Below are 17,073 nucleotides of genomic sequence, written 5' to 3'. Positions count from 1 at the left end.
AGAGGCAGAGACACAGGCAGAGGGAGAAGCAGGCTCCATGCACCGGGAGCCCCATGTGGGATTCGATCCCGGGTCTCCAGGATCGCACCCTGGGCCAAAGGCCGGCGCCAAACCGCTGCGCCACCCAGGGATCCCGAGAGATGGATTCCTAATGGGGATGTTCCCTAACCTTTAAGGCCTGCATTTTGCAGGTCAGCCTCACAAACTTCCTGAGTGGGCACCAATGTCTGGGTCCCTGTGGCAGCCAGGGCTGCACTGTGGGTGTGTCTGTGCTGGGCTTTCTCCAGGGGCCTGCTCTCAAATATGCAGAAATGGCTCCCAGAAAAGTGAATGCATTTCCACCATGGCTAGCTTTGTCTCCTCTAGGCCTGGAGACCAAGGGAGCTCCAGAGGGAAGACTGGTCACCTCTTGCTGTCCTGTGGGCTCCCAGGCCACCGAGTTTCCCTCACCCTCCAGCAGAGGTCACCTCCTGGTGAGACTTGGCCCCCATGAGCCTTGGCCTGCATCCCAGGTCTGCAGTTGTGGTTTATTTCTGGTACGTCAGGCTTCCGTCACCAAGAAGCAGAGCCTGAAGGACGAGCAGCAAAATATCCTGCTGTGGCCACAAGTGTCTGCTAGGGACCTGCTTCAGCCCTCGGCCTGTCCCCTCTCATCAAGGGGCTCTGAGGCCTTTGGGATTCCTGCCACATTCACTCAAGGGGCCTGTGAGGATCAAACAGTGAGTAGCCAGGCCAGTGATGGACAAGAGCCAGGCGACAGGCAGAGAGGGAGAGGCTTTGCGGCAGGGAAGACAGGCCCCAAAAGCCGTTAGAACCACGTTTCCCTTCAGAAGCAGCAGGATGGAGAGTGACAGCACTGACTCTAGAAGCCCCCTCGGGATGTCCGCCCACAGAAAGGGGGTTCCTTGTGTTTTAAGGCTGAGTTTGGGGGAGGGATGCTTTGTTCCAAAAGGACCAGGTTACCTATTCCCATTTGGGGACCCTTTCCACAGGAGTCTTGGGGAAGGTGCAGGTGTGGGGGGGGGGTGGCAATGACAGGGGCCCAAAGTTGGCCCCACATGGGGCTTAGAGCAGGGGGATGGCTGCCTGCCTCACCGCAGGAGAGCAGAGAGCAGCAAGAGGCCTCTGAAGCTCTGTCATGCCAGGGAATGGAGGCCCCGGCCTGGAAGGCTTCCTGGGAGAGTCCAGTCCAGATGGACCCTCTGCCCTAAGGGGGCTGGGGAAGGGGAGAGACCATGGGCTACCAAGTTCTGGGAGGTGCGGGGTACAGATGCCCATCTTGGGGACTTAAAAGGATTTGCAAGGCAATGGGCTTGTTTTTATAGGAACAGATACTTCTGTGCTCAGTTGGGGCTGGCGACTGGGAAGCCTGTGAGCAGCCAGGCGCCCGCTGTTGGCAGAGGACACTGTTGTTATTCTAATTCTTCCTCTGGTAACCAGGCACCTGGCAGTGGGGACACCAGGCTTCTGGAACAGCTAGCCCCACTTGGCTGGTCAGCAAATTGGCCCCTTGGACAGGCTCGGCCTTCCTGGGTCTAGAAAGGGTTGTAGAAGAGGGGCTAGAGGCAGTGTTGGTCCTGCTGAGTATTGGCTTATGCCCATTTTTCTGTGTGCCCCTCTTCCTGTCAGTAGATGTCTTCTCTGTCCCTCAAATCCTGTATCTGAGGTGGGAGTTTAGTACTCTGCTGGCCTCTATCCCTGAGGCAAAGCCAGCCAGCTCAGTTCCTCTATCCAGGCATGAGTATCCTGGATTTGGACTGCCCCACACTGTGGCAGGACCCTTCAGGGCTCACTGACCATCATCTGGTATGACACGGGCATTCTGAGGACAGGCCCGTCCTGCTGTCAGGACCCTGAACCAAGGGGATACCTCCAACCATTGACTCACATCCAGGGAGCAGCACTGGGCACAGGGGAAGGAAGGCTGGGACATCCCAGAGATCAGTCTAACGGAGGAGGTGACATCATACACTGGCAAGGGATACCAAAGTCTGGGACCACTGGGCTCCACATCTCTCTGAGTGCCTGGCAGTGTGCTTCTCAAAGAATATGAAAGAAAGAAAGGAAAGCAGAGGAAGAGAGAGGGAAGGAGGGACAGAGGCAGGCCAGCAGCAAGGGAGGTAGAAGGAAGGTGAGAAAAGTCTGCTAAGGGCACAGTGAGTACGGAAGGACAGTGGGAAGCCCTGAAGTGTGTCCTGGAAGGATGGGTGCTTTCAGGGGAGGATAGCTAGGTTGCGGGAGCTAAGGAGAGGCTATAGGAGTGCCCTAGTAAGAAGAGGAAATCAGGAAGCACTTCCCCAAGTGCTGGGAACAAGCAGGGGAAAAGCAGGACCAGCCTCATCTCCAAGAGAGGGAACAGCCCTTTAATTTGTCCTCTGCAAAGTTTCTCTGGGGTTCTATCTAAAACCAAGGGTATGACAGCCAAGTCAGAGCTAATCTTGGGGGCTGATGGCCCAACCTCCTGCCTCTGTCTGCTGTTTCTACTAGAGGAGAACATTCAGGGAGCTACATGGCAGCCTGGGGGTCACAAAGTTTACAGCCAGTGAGACGATACAAGCTGGGCTCTTTCCAAAGAGTTTTTCAATTCACACTTATTTTGAACATTAGGCTTGTTCTGTGCCAGGGGATACAGATGAGGAAAGGTTCCAGCCTCAAAAAGTACACCACCTACATCAGGATGGCTAACAGCTTCTTCCCTTTTTAAATTTTTTAACTTAAAACTCAATTTAGTTAACATATAGGGTATTACTAGTTTCAGGGTAGAATTTAGTTGACAGCTTTTTTCTATTTCCCCCTCCGAACCCCTTAGAGTTGCCCCCAAGTTGTGGAGCATGACTCGGGACGAGGCACTGCCAGACTCGTACTCAGCACAGGGCTTCTATGAAAACTATGAGCCCAAGGAGATCCTGGGCAGGTAAGGCCCAGACCTTCCCCAGGAGGTGCTGTCCTGGGCTCCAGCCAGTTCCATGGGCCTGAGCACTGACCCTTTTCCATCCCCAACACACTGTCCACTTGGAGAAACCTTTAGTTTGGGATCCTGCCCTCCTGATCCAGGACAGATGAGAACGGTATGGAGGCACCCAGACAAGAGACTTCTCCCAGCTGAGCTCTCTCAGTGCTGTTGACAAGCACATCCAAACCCAGGTTTGTGCCAGCATCAGAGGTCAGGGGTCAGAAGGAAGATTATGGCCTTAGGTGCTGAGAAACAGCACTGAATTAGGAGTCAAGAGTTCTAAGACCAGGCTTGCTACTCATCAGCTCCAGACAAATCACCCTCTGTTTGCCTTCTTCATCCTACTATCCTATCCCCAAAAGCTCACAGGGAGTTGGTGGATAAGGCAGGACATCTCTGTTGTGGCTTGGATCTGGGATTCTCCCTGGGGTGAGGGGCCCCTGAGACCACCTGTCCTCTGCACCCCCAGAGGAGTTAGCAGCGTCGTCAGGCGCTGCATCCACAAGCCCACGTGCCAGGAGTATGCTGTGAAGATCATTGACATCACTGGCGGAGGCAGCTTCAGCTCTGCGGAGGTCCAGGAGCTGCGAGAGGCCACGCTGAAGGAGGTGGACATCCTGCGCAAGGTCTCTGGGCTCCCCAACATCAGTGAGTAATGGCCTTAAGCCCCAGCAGGCTGCTCCAAGATTCCACTCTAACCACCCATGTCAGGGAGTGCGGCCCCACTGTGCAGCCAGCCAGAACCACCAGAGTCTCCTGCCCCGAGACCCTGCCAGCCCAATGTCCTGAGGTGTGAGGTTCCCAGCTCCATGCCTACCTTGGGGGAGATTTAGGTCGGAGCTTCCTCTTCCAGCCAGACAGAGGGGTTGCAGGCAGTCCGGAGCTGGTTATAGCTTGGGGAATAGGAATGTGAAGTCCCGGGCCAGCCCCTCCCTTGGTGGGCCTCCGTTGGACACCATTCTGATATCCCTTCCAACTTTTTTTTTAAGATTTTATTTTATTATTTATTCATGAGAGACAGAGACAGAGAGAAAGAGAGAGAGAGAGAGAGAGAGGCAGAGACACAGGCAGAGGGAGAAGCAGGCCCCATGCAGGGAGCCCGACGTGGGACTCGATCCCGGGTCTCCAGGATCACGCCCTAGGCCAAAGGCGGTGCTAGACCACTGAGCCACCCAGGGATCCCCCTTCCAGCTTTTGAAGTCAGTCCAAGCAGCTTTAATCCTGTTGCCCCTGTACCCTTGCTGCCTCTGCCCAGGGTGCGTTGCTATCTGAGACGAATTAGTCATTTCCATTTCAGTACAGCTGAAGGACACTTATGAGACCAACACTTTCTTCTTCCTGGTGTTTGATCTGTAAGTACCCAGCCCTGGAGCCAGCCACACCCTGGGGCCTGTTGGAGAATGTCCTCTGGTGGTTCCCTATCCAGTGCTTCCTGAAGACCAGCGGCACATAGGATCACCACTGCCTAGGCAGATCAGCCCTGGGGATCAGGCTGCCAGGTCTTGAACCCTGGGTCCATCACTCAGAAGCCAGATGCTTTAAGTATCTGTTTTCTCATGGGTATTAGAGAATAGCACAGCAAATGGCATGACATAAATGCTATTATTAACTACAATGATGACAAAGGTACTCGTTCAATACTCAGCCTAGACATTGAGGATACAGCAATAAACAAGAAATATATGGTCCCTGACTTCATGTAACAATTTTCAGAAAGTGAACAGAAAGCAGTAAAATAAGCCATAATACACCCACACAGTTATGTGCATGTACAGATACATAAAGCAGAGCAGGGGTTAGAGAGAGGTAGGGCTTCTCTAGATGGAACGAGCATTCTGGAATGCTCTCCAGAAGGACCTGAGGACAAACCCAGATAAAGTGAGGGAGGGATCAGAGCCAAGACCTGGAGAAGGCACAGCAGAAGGGCAGAAGGAAGAGCCAGAGCAAAGGCCCTGCTGGATGGGCTTCGCATATTACAGGCTTGGCAAGGAAGCCAGGTGGGGGAGTGGAGCAAGCCTGTGGCATTGGACAAATGTGAGGTCAGGCTATACTGAAAACCAGCTTTTGCAGGCATGTTAGCCATGGTAAGGACTTTGGGGGGTGTGGTGTGTGAGAGCAGGAGGATGATGGGATCTGATTTACTTTTGAAGAGCATCCCACTGACTGTAAGGAGGCAAGAGTGGAAAGGGGGAGGCCCGTGGTATTGAGGCAAGAGGCCCCCAGAGGCAGTGGTAAAGGTTGTATTTGGGGTGTGGCCCAAAGATTGACAGCATCCCTTTGCACCAATAGGGCTCACAAGACGAGCTCCTTGTCATGGGGCCCCTTGCCCACAGAACGCCTTTTAGCTCTGAGAGCTTGTTTTCTCAGGAATAGAAAAATGATACCATCCATTCTATCTTCCTAGGCTCTAAGCATTAAATTTTAACACCACAAAGTGCTCTGTGAACAATGTGTTCAGACTTAATTTTTATTGGAAAAGGTTTCCAGCGAAGGGAGTTCTCCAGTTCCTTGTTCGCCCACACCACTGAGTCCTCACTAAAGAATGTAAATCTCTCTGCTGCATGAATCATGGTTATGGGGGTGTCTTGATTTGTCCGTATATAACAGCTAAATTAGGGACTAGATTATACTTGAGAAAATCATTCAAGGAGACTTTGTGTTGATAGAACCTTTAATACTGTAGCCATACTGAATATGCACAGGGTTATTATACTTGGAGGCACGATGTAACTTGGTCTGTGTGTACAATCCTGCCAGCTCAGCTCTGGGAAGGCAGCAGCTGGGTGCACCCTGCACAGTACCCAGTGTTGACTAGTAAATTTTTTCGCTGCTGCTAACAATGACTTCTCCTAGCGTCTTTAGAATGGAATTCAAGTGATAAAAACTGGATTCACACACTTGTCTTTTAGGAACACAGTACAGATTTTTTTTTTATTTTTAAATGATTTATTTATTCATGAGAGACACAGAGAGAGAAAGAGAGAGAGGCAGAGACACAGGCAGAGGGAGAAGCAGGCCCTTCTCCCAGGGAGCCTGATGTGGGACTCCATCCCGGGACTCTAGGATCATTACCTGGGCCGAAGGCAGGCGCTAAAACCGCTGAGCCACCCAGGCATCTCCCACAGTACAGATATTGTGTAAGTAAGGCTCACCTCTAAAAATTCTAGGTTATCTTCTCACATAGAAACCCCCCTTCCCATCCCACCAGCTAAGCTCAAGGGCTTTCTTGCCTCTATGCCCCTGGCCCAAACCCTTGTGCCTTAGAAATCCTACTGCTTTCCTGGAGGAGTGGGTGGGAGGGGGCAGGATGCACTTTTCCTTTTTAACCAGGGGAGACTTTCCTAGGACCCCCAAGACTTAACCAGCCACAGCTGTCCCCTCAGTAGCACTGTTGTGTAGAGCCCTTGGGGGCAGCTCAAATATCCCTAACCTTTGAAGAAGTTGCTTTGGGGAAGCTATTTTTAATGTTGTCCTGAGTTGCCCTTGAGGGTATAACTAGGTCGTTCTAACAGGCACCTCTTTCTACATCATCCCAAGAAGTGAGAAGATTGAACTGTAATTCTTAATCCTAAAAGGAGCAAGCTTTGCTCCTCCAGCACTTGCACTATTGCTTCTACCATTCATTGCTGGGAAAAATCAAGTGTATCCTCCTGTCCTCGTGATCTGGATCTGGAGCCTTGGGTCCGTGGCTCTGGGTCCCTCTTTCATGTCCCAGCCCTGATGTTGACCCTGACAGATCCCAGTCCATGCCGTCACTTCCACAGATGGGAGAACCCCCAGACAGGTGCCATCTCACCCTTTGAGCATCCTTGCTCTTCTAATCTTCCTAGACAACCTCTAAACTCACTTCCTTGGTGTTTCCCAGAAGCCTTTGGTCCTTAGTGAGGAGTGTTCTACTTTGTTTCTGGAGATAGGAGGGCAGGAAACAGGTCTCTGGGAGCAGGGTAAGGAGGGGGTGGTCTTGGGACCAACCCAGCTACAAACCCTCTGTCCCTACAGGATGAAGAGAGGGGAGCTCTTTGATTATCTCACTGAGAAGGTCACTCTGAGTGAGAAGGAAACCAGGTAGGGATCCATCTGCTCCCATGGCCATTCCCTACCCCAGAGTACGAGTGGTACTACCACCAAAGTCTTAGAGGGGGCATAGCATGCATTTGTCTGGGGTGGGGGTGTGCACTGCAGGCTTCTATATTCCCCTCCGCCCTTCCCCCACTTGTCCTGAGTCCTCCCTCACTGGCAGTCTCACAGGTATATGGGCTTTGGTCTCTGCTGAGGAGGAGATAAGAATAACACGTGCCTGTTCCACCACAGAAAGATCATGAGAGCCCTGCTGGAGGTTATCCGCAACTTGCACAAACTCAACATTGTGCATCGGGATCTGAAGCCTGAGAATATCCTCTTGGATGATGACATGAACATTAAGCTCACAGACTTTGGTTTTTCCTGCCAGCTGGAGCCAGGAGAGAAGCTGCGAGGTCTGGTTACATGGCCTCGGCCTATTTCAGGGGCTCAGGCTCTCTCATCCGTGGTCCCAGGAACAGAAAATGCCTGCATTCCTCCCCTAACTCCCCACCCCCTGAATATAAATTCTCCTGTTTCAGGCTGTCTCTTCAGGTAAGCCTCTTTCAAGGGCTGAGCCAGGTTCCCACTGCTTGACTTCCAGGCCAGGACACAACAGGTCCAGGCAGGTGGTCCTAGAAGCCAGCCCGAGCCCCTGCCCTTGGCCCTGAAGTCGGTCAGGGTTAGAAGAGTTGCTGCCCAAGCACCATGTCACTTTCATCTCCATTTTGTCCTTTGGACTGTCCTGTTCCAAGTGCCCCCTGCTGACCTATCCTGATGTAACTGTTCCTGCAGAGGTCTGTGGGACTCCCAGCTACCTGGCCCCTGAGATCATTGAGTGCTCCATGAATGACGATCATCCAGGCTATGGGAAGGAGGTGGACATGTGAGTGTGTTGGGCAAGGCAGTGACCCCTGGGCACAGGGATGCCCCCCCATGTCTAGGAGCATCTGCTGGGGAGGGGAGGACATGGCAGGAGCTGCAGCCAGCCCTCCTGCCTTCCTCCGTCCACCTGACACCAGGTGGAGCACAGGGGTCATCATGTACACCCTGCTGGCCGGCTCCCCACCCTTTTGGCACCGGAAACAGATGCTGATGCTGAGGATGATCATGAGTGGCAACTACCAGTTTGGCTCACCTGAATGGGATGACTATTCAGACACTGTGAAGGATTTGGTGAGAGGCCAGGGCTTCTGGCTCCTGCCTAGGCAAAGGGAAGTTCATGATGGGGTGGGGTGGAGGCACATTGTACTACAAAATGGAGGACCCTCTGGGAAGACCTTGTCTTCTCAGGTGTTGGAGGAGACCCTGCCTTGATGTTTTGGGCTCCCCCTCCTTATTCTCTCAGGTTTCCCGTTTCTTGGTGGTGAACCCCCAGGGCCGCTGTTCTGCAGAAGAGGCCTTAGCGCATCCCTTCTTCCAGCAGTATGTGGTGGAGGAAGTGCGTCACTTTAGCCCCCGGGGCAAGTTCAAGGTACTGAAGTTCCCCTGCCACCGAGGCCCCTGTGGCAGGATTCCTCAAGTCCAAGCCCCCAAGTCCCCTTCCTTCCCCCAGGCACTCCTTTCACGCACAGGGTTTCCAGAGCACTTGTCCCTCCCCTCCACCCACCCCTGTGATGATTCTGGCTCAACTTCTCCTGGCATTAGAGAAGTCAGAAGTCACCCACCTGGCTGCAACAGCCTACATCTCTGCAGACAGGGGAGGGGTTGGGATGGTAGGGGGACACCAGCAAGGGTGTAGCACTAGGCACACAAGGTTGTATGGCAACGAGCTCAGGGACTCCTTGCATTGGGAGGAGGAGACAGGCCAGCGGGGACTGGGTCCAGTTTCTTAGTTCTGACTCTCCACAGGTGATTGCTCTAACAGTACTGGCTTCGGTGCGGATCTATTACCAGTACCGCCGGGTGAAGCCTGTGACCCGGGAGATTGTCATCCGTGACCCCTATGCCCTCCGGCCTCTGCGCCGACTCATTGATGCCTACGCTTTCCGAATCTATGGCCACTGGGTGAAGAAGGGACAACAGCAAAACCGGGCTGCCCTTTTTGAGAACACACCCAAGGCTGTGCTCCTCTCCCTGGCTGAGGAAGATTACTAAGGGGCTGGCAGGTGGGGTAGGTGGGGGTGGGGCAGGCAAGGAGGGAATGCTACAGAAATAGAAGTTGAGGAGGGAAATCACGTCCAGGCCTCTGTCCAGAGGGAGCACTTGGCCCTGGCCAGTACCCCTGGAACTAGGGCCATTAACCCCTCTCAGAGCTCTGCACAAGAAAAGCAGCGTGCTCCCATCACACCTTGTTAAGTGTGGTCAGGGCAGGCCCCATGGAGAGGGAATGAGAGGGCATCTGAGAGTCCTCCTGCTTCTCTATTTCCCAGCTGCACCACCATCTTGGCTCCTTCTCATGGGAGGCCCAGAGTTCCTGACACTCGAGTGTACTTCCCGTAGGGTCCAGGGTGAGGATCAAAGACAGGACAGTCTGAGATACACAATCACAGGGGATTTTACTGACCTCACAACATCCAGTGACATCATGAAAACAGGTTCTTTTCCAGGGACATGTGTTTACAGGCATATGGAAGCCCACATACAGTTAATAATATAAAGGGAAGATTCTGGTATTCGTCTCTCTTGAGTATTATTCACTGTAAGACTCCCAAAATGCAGTTTTGTCTGGTACATAACTTGGTTCTCCTAAACCCTTTTAAGACTTACTTTGTGCTTTAAAGAGCCCAGCTACTGCATTCTACATGCAGATAGTAGAAATTAGGTTCTTTCAGAAGTATATGAAACTGACAAATGGGGTGAATGAAGGAAGTATTTTCCTTCTATAGCAGTTTACTGGGAAAACAAAGAAAAATGGAGAAAATTCTGCCTTGAGAAAACAAAGTCAGATCCCTGAATCAGACACTGAGAAAGTGGGAGGGAACAAATTTAAGAATTTTTAACAAAGTGCCTTTTAGAGTACTCTACCCTGACTATTGGAGGACTGGCCCCTGTATGGCTAACATCTGACCTCTAAGAGAACACTGCTCCCTGGGCACCATCAGTAAGTCGGGTCCCTTCTCCAAGACACACTGGTACCCCCTTCTGAGGTCACAGTCCTCTCCTGGCCAGGGGAGGAATGGGGAAAGGGGGAAGGAGGCCATTCCCAAGGCCAACTCTGAAGAGCCTGGAGTTTGGCTGTGGAGGCCAGGGAGAGACGTGGGTACCAGGGAGCTCTTCTTCTTGGCTCTGCATGGCTGTTCACAACTCTCCAGGCAGTCGGCCTATGCTGGAAGCACAGCGGAAGCCTAGATTGTCTGAGGCTGAATCCGGAGTGTTACCCATCCTGCCACCACAGAAGAGGGAAGAGAATAGACTTCATTGAGAACGGGGCCTGGAGCCTGACCCAGTTTTCCTTTGTAGGGCCTGCCGTGGCCTGGGGTGCCTGAGGGCTGAGGGCATGGTTTAGAAAGAAGCCTGGTTATGAGGGCACTGCTGGGGAAAGAGGATAAGAAGGGACCTGGGATGGGGTGGAGGAAGTGTGAGTGAGCAGCCATTAGAGTCTGCTCTGGAAGGTGAGAAAGGCAATGACTAGTAACTTCAAGCTGTTCATAGTCTAGAATAACTCAGCTGAAAAAAGCCTGTTGGTAAGAAGCGAGAATATCATAGTGCCGATAAGTACTTCATACTTTTCAACGAACTTTCACTTATGTTCCTTCATTTGCCATTCCTCAACACCTCTAGCAGGCAGGATTTGTTCAGCATTTAAGGCCCAGAATCAGATACTAGGAAGATTTCAAGGTCTTGCCCAAGACCAACCACTGCTTCATGGACACAACAGATTCAGTGGCAAACCCAGCTTTCTGGTTCCCAGGCCAGTACTTTCCCCACTACTTTGTCCTAGAAAAGGAGGCAAGGGAAAGCCAGGGGCCTCAACATATTAAAGAAACATATGCAAACCTGACTTTCTGAGACCAGAGAAACTGTGGTCTCTTTCTAGTCCTTATGGAACCCAGGAATGAGAGGGGTCAGAGGGAGATAAATCAAAATACATCTACAGATGAGCAGAGCAGAGTGTGTCCCAGGAGGGGCTCAGGAGGTTGGGACTCAACCATTCAGGTGCCAGCACTAACCATCTGTGTTATACAAGCAGGTCCTAACACCTTTGTGAACCTATTTTTCCTTGACTGTACAACAAAATGGTTCTAGAAAATGATTTTTCATGTGCTTTCCAGCTTGAAGAGTCAATATTTCCATGACCACAGGCCATGACCTTTTATTGAGGTGACCATTACACTCCCCTGCCTATAAGGACAAAGAAAAGCCCTGGTGATGCTAGACACAAAGTCTCTCTGGGTGCTGAGAGCTGGCAAGAAAAGGCAGAAGTTGCTCTGGGCGTGTTGGCTTCTCATGGCAAGTCCTGCTTATTCTCCTTTCTGTACTCACAGGGCGCAGAGAGAGGGGTGGAGGTAGTACCAACACAAGCTCTGTGAGACCAGGGCCCAGACGCTCAGCCCCTAGCTGCCGGACTCCTCACCTGGTAGTGACCCGGGCCAGGTGACTGGCAGAGCCATCAGCTGTGTCGATCCAGGATGCCCCCCGGAGAACACGCATGTCCTGGTCAGCAGATGGGTATAGAGATGCCGTCCACTCCCATATGTTGCCCATGAGGTCATAGAGTCCTGAGCACAGCAGGTGGGTCAGCCCCAGGCTGGGCAACCCTACCTCCAACCCCCCTGCTGCCTTGGGTAGCAAAGGCTTTGGGCAGCAAATGCTCCCCTGGTAGTGTTTCTCTCTGCCTCAACCTTCAGGCAGAATGATCACACCAACCAATCTGTGAGTGTTGACAGCAACATGGTACAAATCTTACCATAGTTATTCTGTGGAGGGAAAGCATTCACTGGGTAGACTCTGTGGAAGCCATCCCCCGCCTTGTCACCCTTGGGGAACCTTCCCTGAGGAGGAGAAATTTAAGCTAAAATATTTACCAACCTGTTCCAAGGTGGGTGTTCCTGCCTACCCAGGGGAAAACCAAGGTCATCCTGCGGCGTCATCTCGGGTAGGATGAAGGGCATGAGGCAGTGCACTGAGGTGGCCTGCCCTGAGCTCCCACACTAGGCTCCTGTCTTCCACCATCACCTCCTGGCTGGATTAGGAAATGTGCCCACAGTGGTCTACGTCAAGCCCATCCCACTCTCACTTTCTCTCAGCAGCCTCCACCCCTCCACCTTGAGCTTCACGTACTTCAAGGACTTGGGAAGAAAGGCTCCTGCCAGCTCCTTTTGCTCAGCACCACCTGGCTTCTCCAGAATGGTGATGCCTGCCCTGTACTCTTCTACCACCGACAGGTTTAACGCTACCTCATCTGCCCCGACTCTACCATCCTCATCTGTTTTTTACCTCCAAAATGCTTGAAAAAAGGAACCTATGTTTGCTGAAGCACTTTGTTCAATTTGTTCATTCTCATTAAAATTGGGGTTCAGCTCCCCCTGCTCCATGGAAGCTGCTTTTACTAAAGGGAAAGGGTAGTAACTTACTCAACAGCTACTATGTGCTCGGATCTCTTTTAATTTAATCCTTAGAAGGTTGTGAGGCAAGTATTTTCTCCCTTTAAAAAAACTGGCAACTAAGGCTCAAAATGGTTAACTTCTCAAAGATCTCACAGTAAATAAGTCAGATCTGTCTTTTTGCAAACCTCTGATCCCAAGATCATCTAAAAGATCAGTTTACCCCTCAGGTCCTTTTTAATGCTTCCCCCTGAAATGCTAATGCTTGCCCCCCTCACACTACAGAGTCTCCCTGGGGAATAACATTCTTGTATAAGATATATGCTGACGACTCCCAATCCACCTGCTCTGACCCAGACTTCTGTCCTAAGATCCAGACTATTTTCAAACTTTGAGCTATAAAGGACCCAAAGGCATCTTAAATTAAGCCGATCCTAAACTGATCAAGTTCTATCCCTCTAACCCCGAATGCGTATCATCTATTCTGGATAATGGTCACCATCACTCTGTTGCCCAAGCTTAGATTCATGTTTGAATCCAACTCCCATCCATGTCTCCACATTCCATTAATTACCAAACCCCATCTATCTCCTCAGGCATGCCTCTCCCATTTGGCTTCCTCTCCATTCCACTTCTACTTACATGTTCTTGGGCCACTGCCCACAACCTCAAATTCAGATACCTCCCACCCCCACCATCATTGCAGCTCTACTTCATTTAATCCTGCACAAATTAGCAATTAGCATCCTCCTCAAATCAAATGATATTGTCAGTCCCCTAATTAAAAACCTCTGCCTGCAGGGGAAAATCTAAAACTGTATCTTGGCACACCTGGTCCTTCATAACAAGCCACCATCTACTTTGTCTCGTACACCTCCTGCCTCACTGAATTTGTCCCATCTCTGAATGCTCAGTACCCTTTCCTAATACAGGGCTGACATGTTGTTCCTTCTGCTGCAAATGCCCTTTCCTCTACTTTTCACTTGGCAAACTCTAAGCTCAAATGTCATGTTCTCTGTGGAGTCATACCCATCATTCAGGCAGTCGTTTACTTCTGCAGCTCTTCAGAGTTACCACTCCCCCTAGAACACAAAGCCCCACAGCTCAGGACAATGTCTGGCCTCAGGAGGTCTCAGGCAGTGCTTTGAAGGGGGCAGGGTGAGGAACTTACATCTTACCTGCCACAGGTTGGTGCGGTTTGGCTGGAACTGGTTTCTCCCTGGGTAAACCTGACCTGCCACGAGGGCAAGGAGACAGCAGAGGAGGGGGAGGTGAAGGGTTGTGGAAGAAGGGAAAGGCAGGAAGAGTAAGGGAACCAAAAGAAGTCAGGAGGTGATGACAAAAGAGAGAGGTTACTCATCACTTTTATTTGCCATGCTTGCCCCTTCCACTCAGTGCCCTGCATTCAGAGGCTCTGGCTTCCTGCTCTGCTCCAGGACAGTGCAATCCCAGCTGCGGTTCTTACTAATGCCAGTCTGTAAACTATCTGTTACCAGATCACATCCAGGTAAGTACAGAAATTGAGAGTAAGAATCAAGAAACTTGTCAAGTGGACTTAGACTAGATTGCTTATTTAGCAACCTCGTTTAGATTGGATTAGCAACAAGGCTGTAGAGATGTTGAACATGGGGAGTTGCTGTTTCCTCCTCCTAAGTTTAATTAGGACTGCAGAACTTTGTTGTTTATGCAAGTTCTTTCACACCTACGGAAAAGGCAGGCTGGTAATTCTTCCCTGTGCTATGTTGTTCTGATTAGATTCACTGAGATGTAGTATGTCTGGGTGAAATCTCTAAGAATAACAAATTTTATGTCTGTTTCTTCATTTCAGTTTTCCAGTTATTAATTTTTATGGAATTTTACAGACATATTGGTCTGAGATGAATCAGAAGTGAGAACAATAACTGACCCTCCACCACACGGTTTAAGAAGCGCTGCTCTAGGGAGTATGGAGCCTTCCCACCATTCAAAGCTCCCATGCAGGATAGGATAAAGAAAGAATAAAGGGTAGTGACTTTGCCATCTTTATACCCTTCAAGCCCCCTCGGGCAGCAAACTCCCACTCTTCCTCAGTGGGCAGCCGTTTCCCCTTCCAAGCAAAGTAGGCCCAAGCATCATTCCAGCTCACGTGTAGCACTGGGAGCTCCAGTCTCTCTTGGATGCCAGAGTTAGGACCTGCAGGCTGACAGCAGTGAGATAGCTTCTGGGAGCTCATGGAAGTCTGAGGAAAGCTAGGCTTAGAGTGCCTGAGTTGAGCTTTTACCACCAGATTGAGCAAGGAAGTTGGAGGAACTAACCCGGTGAGTGAGGAGAGGACGAGCATCAGAAAGAGCATAAATAGGGATCCCTGGGTGGCGCAGCGGTTTGGCGCCTGCCTTTGGCCCAGGGCGCGATCCTGGAGATCCGGGATCGAGTCCCACGTCAGGCTCCCGGTGCATGGAGCCTGCTTCTCCCTCTGCCTGTGTCTCTGCCTCTCTCTCTCACTGTGTTCCTATCATAAATAAATAAAAATTAAAAAAAAAAAAAAAAAAAAAGAAAGAGCATAAATATGAGCCAAGGGAGAAAGGGGATGGCGCACTGGGAAAAAAAGATCAGGGCAGAGTTTTGCCATCCATGTTTTTTCTTGCTGCTTCTTTGAAATTTCTGTCACCCTTTTAAATTTAGCATTTCTAGATGGGCAAGGGGTCTAGAGAAGACAGGCCTCCAGAATAAGAGTCAACAGGGGTAGAAAACAAGGCAGATGACTCAATCCTTACCTGCCTCCAGAATGCCCTTTCCACTGGAAGCCACCAGAGAACAGACTGCAAAACAGAAGCAGCATGACTGCAAGGTGCTCTGCCCCAGCAAGGGCATCTTCCTGCCTGACACGCAGGAGGCAGAACAGACACTGCAGGCTGAGACTCCAGAGGTCCAAGGGGGGTGCTGTTTCTGGGCCCCCGAGAGCAGGACATCTCACTACCATTATTAGAGGGATGTCAAGATGTTCTCTTGCCAGTTCAGGGAGTAACCAGAACTCTCCATGTACCCAGTTCCTTACCGAGCCTCAGGCTGCAGAAATCAGCCCAGGGTGAACCCCCAGGAGCGTGTGTTCCTGACTCTTCCATGGAGGAGTTCTCTTGCTACTTCCTTGCCTGCAGCTCTCAGATGTGATTCTCTGTGGTGGCTAACCCACTCCCACTCAATCAGCTGCAAGCCCAGGTTCTCTCACCTCCATTTGATGAGTCACTTTGTTTCTAAGCTCATTGGCGACAAACTCCTCAAAGACAAAACTCCACCCGAACATCTCAGCCTCTGTCCGGTACTTTTTTTCCCTGACAAACTCCCTGAAAAGAGATATTTCACTTGGTTAAGCTCATAAGGTTCTATGTCCCACTCTCACCCACTCCAGCTCCAGAAAAACTCAGATATCCTTCTCCTCTAAAACCACACACCACAGAATTTCCCTCAACAATTAACATAAAAGCCCGAGTAGATTTTCTTTTAAAATCTGTTGCTGTATGTGTAATTTACATAGTCAGGCACTCTTTTTAGCAAAGCATATAGTCACTATCACAATCAAAACAGAGCAAGTCTATCAAATCCCTCTGAAAACTCTCTCATGCCTCTACAACCACTCATCTGGTTTCTGTCCCTATAGTTCTGCCTTTCCCAGAATATAAATCCACATAAGTTGAATCATACAGTATGTAACTCTTGGGTCTAGCTTCTTTCACTTAGTGTAATGCTTCTGAAATTCATCTATGTTTTGCCAGTATTGGTAGTCTGTCCCTCTTTGTTGCAGAATATCATTTTATTATATGGATGTACTGAGTTTTACTTATCCATTCACCAGGTGCAGGTCATCTGGGTTACCTCTGTTTTTGGAGATTATGAATAAAGCTGTTGAGATTTAAGGGTGGGGAATGGGTCTCTTTTCTGAAAGGTCTTCACATACTTACTCTCACAACAATCGCAAGAGGAAAGCAGAACATGTGTTTCTATCTCCATCTAACAGGTGAAAAAAACTAAATCAAATAAAAATAAAGTGCTGAGATTTTAGAATGGATTTTCACATAGTTTGGTGTGGTACAGCAAATCTCAGCAAGCAAACTGCCAGGGTAAGATGGATTGTTTTCACTGGCTAAAAGTATCCCATCTGTGCCAGTCCTCTGATACGAAAAGACATTGTTCACCCATCAAAGGCGCATTGAGAACAGAGGAGGTGATCAGATTTGGTAGCAATAGCTATTTACCAACCTCAGAGCATCTGAATGGTCTGAAAATCTTTTACCAGAAAAGCAGAGACAAATCATGGGTTCTAAGTAAAGTTCAGGGGCTTGCTGGAGATCTATCATGAATAAAGCACAAAAATAAACAAATAAATAACTCCCAAAATTTGAAATATAAAAAATTTCTATCATAAAATACATCATAATTTGAAATATATCAAAGAAGGCACACTGTGTATCTAGCTAGCTATGTCTGGTTCACATGATATAGTACAAGCCTCATCAGAAGTAATTTCTCTTTCAATTTTAATAACTTTCCTGTTTAAAAAATTCTTCAAAAAAACACATATAGGTAATGCACAATGTATTT

The 17,073-nt window shown here is 50.0% G+C and overlaps 2 protein-coding genes across 6 annotated transcripts; one reads left to right on the top strand and one right to left on the bottom strand.

The window, feature by feature from the left end:
* The first annotated feature begins 87 nt into the window (after positions 1-87).
* Positions 88-11,536, top strand: PHKG1 (phosphorylase kinase catalytic subunit gamma 1). 5 transcript variants are annotated; one of them, XM_041750182.1, is made up of 10 exons: positions 147-719; positions 3,316-3,601; positions 4,251-4,305; positions 6,953-7,018; positions 7,265-7,428; positions 7,808-7,898; positions 8,035-8,188; positions 8,361-8,486; positions 8,864-9,125; positions 11,227-11,536. In XM_041750182.1, exons 1-9 carry the CDS (start codon positions 312-314, stop codon positions 9,107-9,109), a joined length of 1,596 nt encoding a protein of 531 aa, XP_041606116.1. In that variant the 5' UTR covers positions 147-311; the 3' UTR covers positions 9,110-9,125; positions 11,227-11,536. The 5 variants fall into 5 exon arrangements, 4 of the variants coding, with proteins under 4 accessions (XP_041606116.1, XP_041606115.1, XP_041606118.1 ...); XM_041750184.1 differs by lacking the exon at positions 11,227-11,536 and adding an exon at positions 2,810-2,914 and having other exon boundaries at positions 574-719; positions 3,423-3,601; positions 8,864-9,627; XM_041750183.1 differs by lacking the exon at positions 11,227-11,536 and adding an exon at positions 2,800-2,914 and having other exon boundaries at positions 606-719; positions 3,423-3,601; positions 8,864-9,627.
* Positions 10,253-15,796, bottom strand: SUMF2 (sulfatase modifying factor 2). Its single transcript, XM_041750185.1, has 6 exons — positions 15,704-15,796; positions 14,527-14,677; positions 13,677-13,732; positions 11,862-11,946; positions 11,529-11,673; positions 10,253-10,337 (listed from the first exon to the last, which is right to left on the bottom strand). Exons 1-6 carry the CDS (start codon positions 15,776-15,778, stop codon positions 10,253-10,255), a joined length of 597 nt encoding a protein of 198 aa, XP_041606119.1. The 5' UTR covers positions 15,779-15,796.
* Between the last annotated feature and the right edge of the window lie 1,277 nt (positions 15,797-17,073).

This window comes from Vulpes lagopus, chromosome 3, assembly GCF_018345385.1.
Source record: "Vulpes lagopus strain Blue_001 chromosome 3, ASM1834538v1, whole genome shotgun sequence".
Taxonomy (NCBI): domain Eukaryota; kingdom Metazoa; phylum Chordata; class Mammalia; order Carnivora; family Canidae; genus Vulpes; species Vulpes lagopus.
The sequence above is the reverse complement of the archived record's forward strand: the minus strand, read 5'-3'. Positions and strand labels throughout refer to the sequence as shown.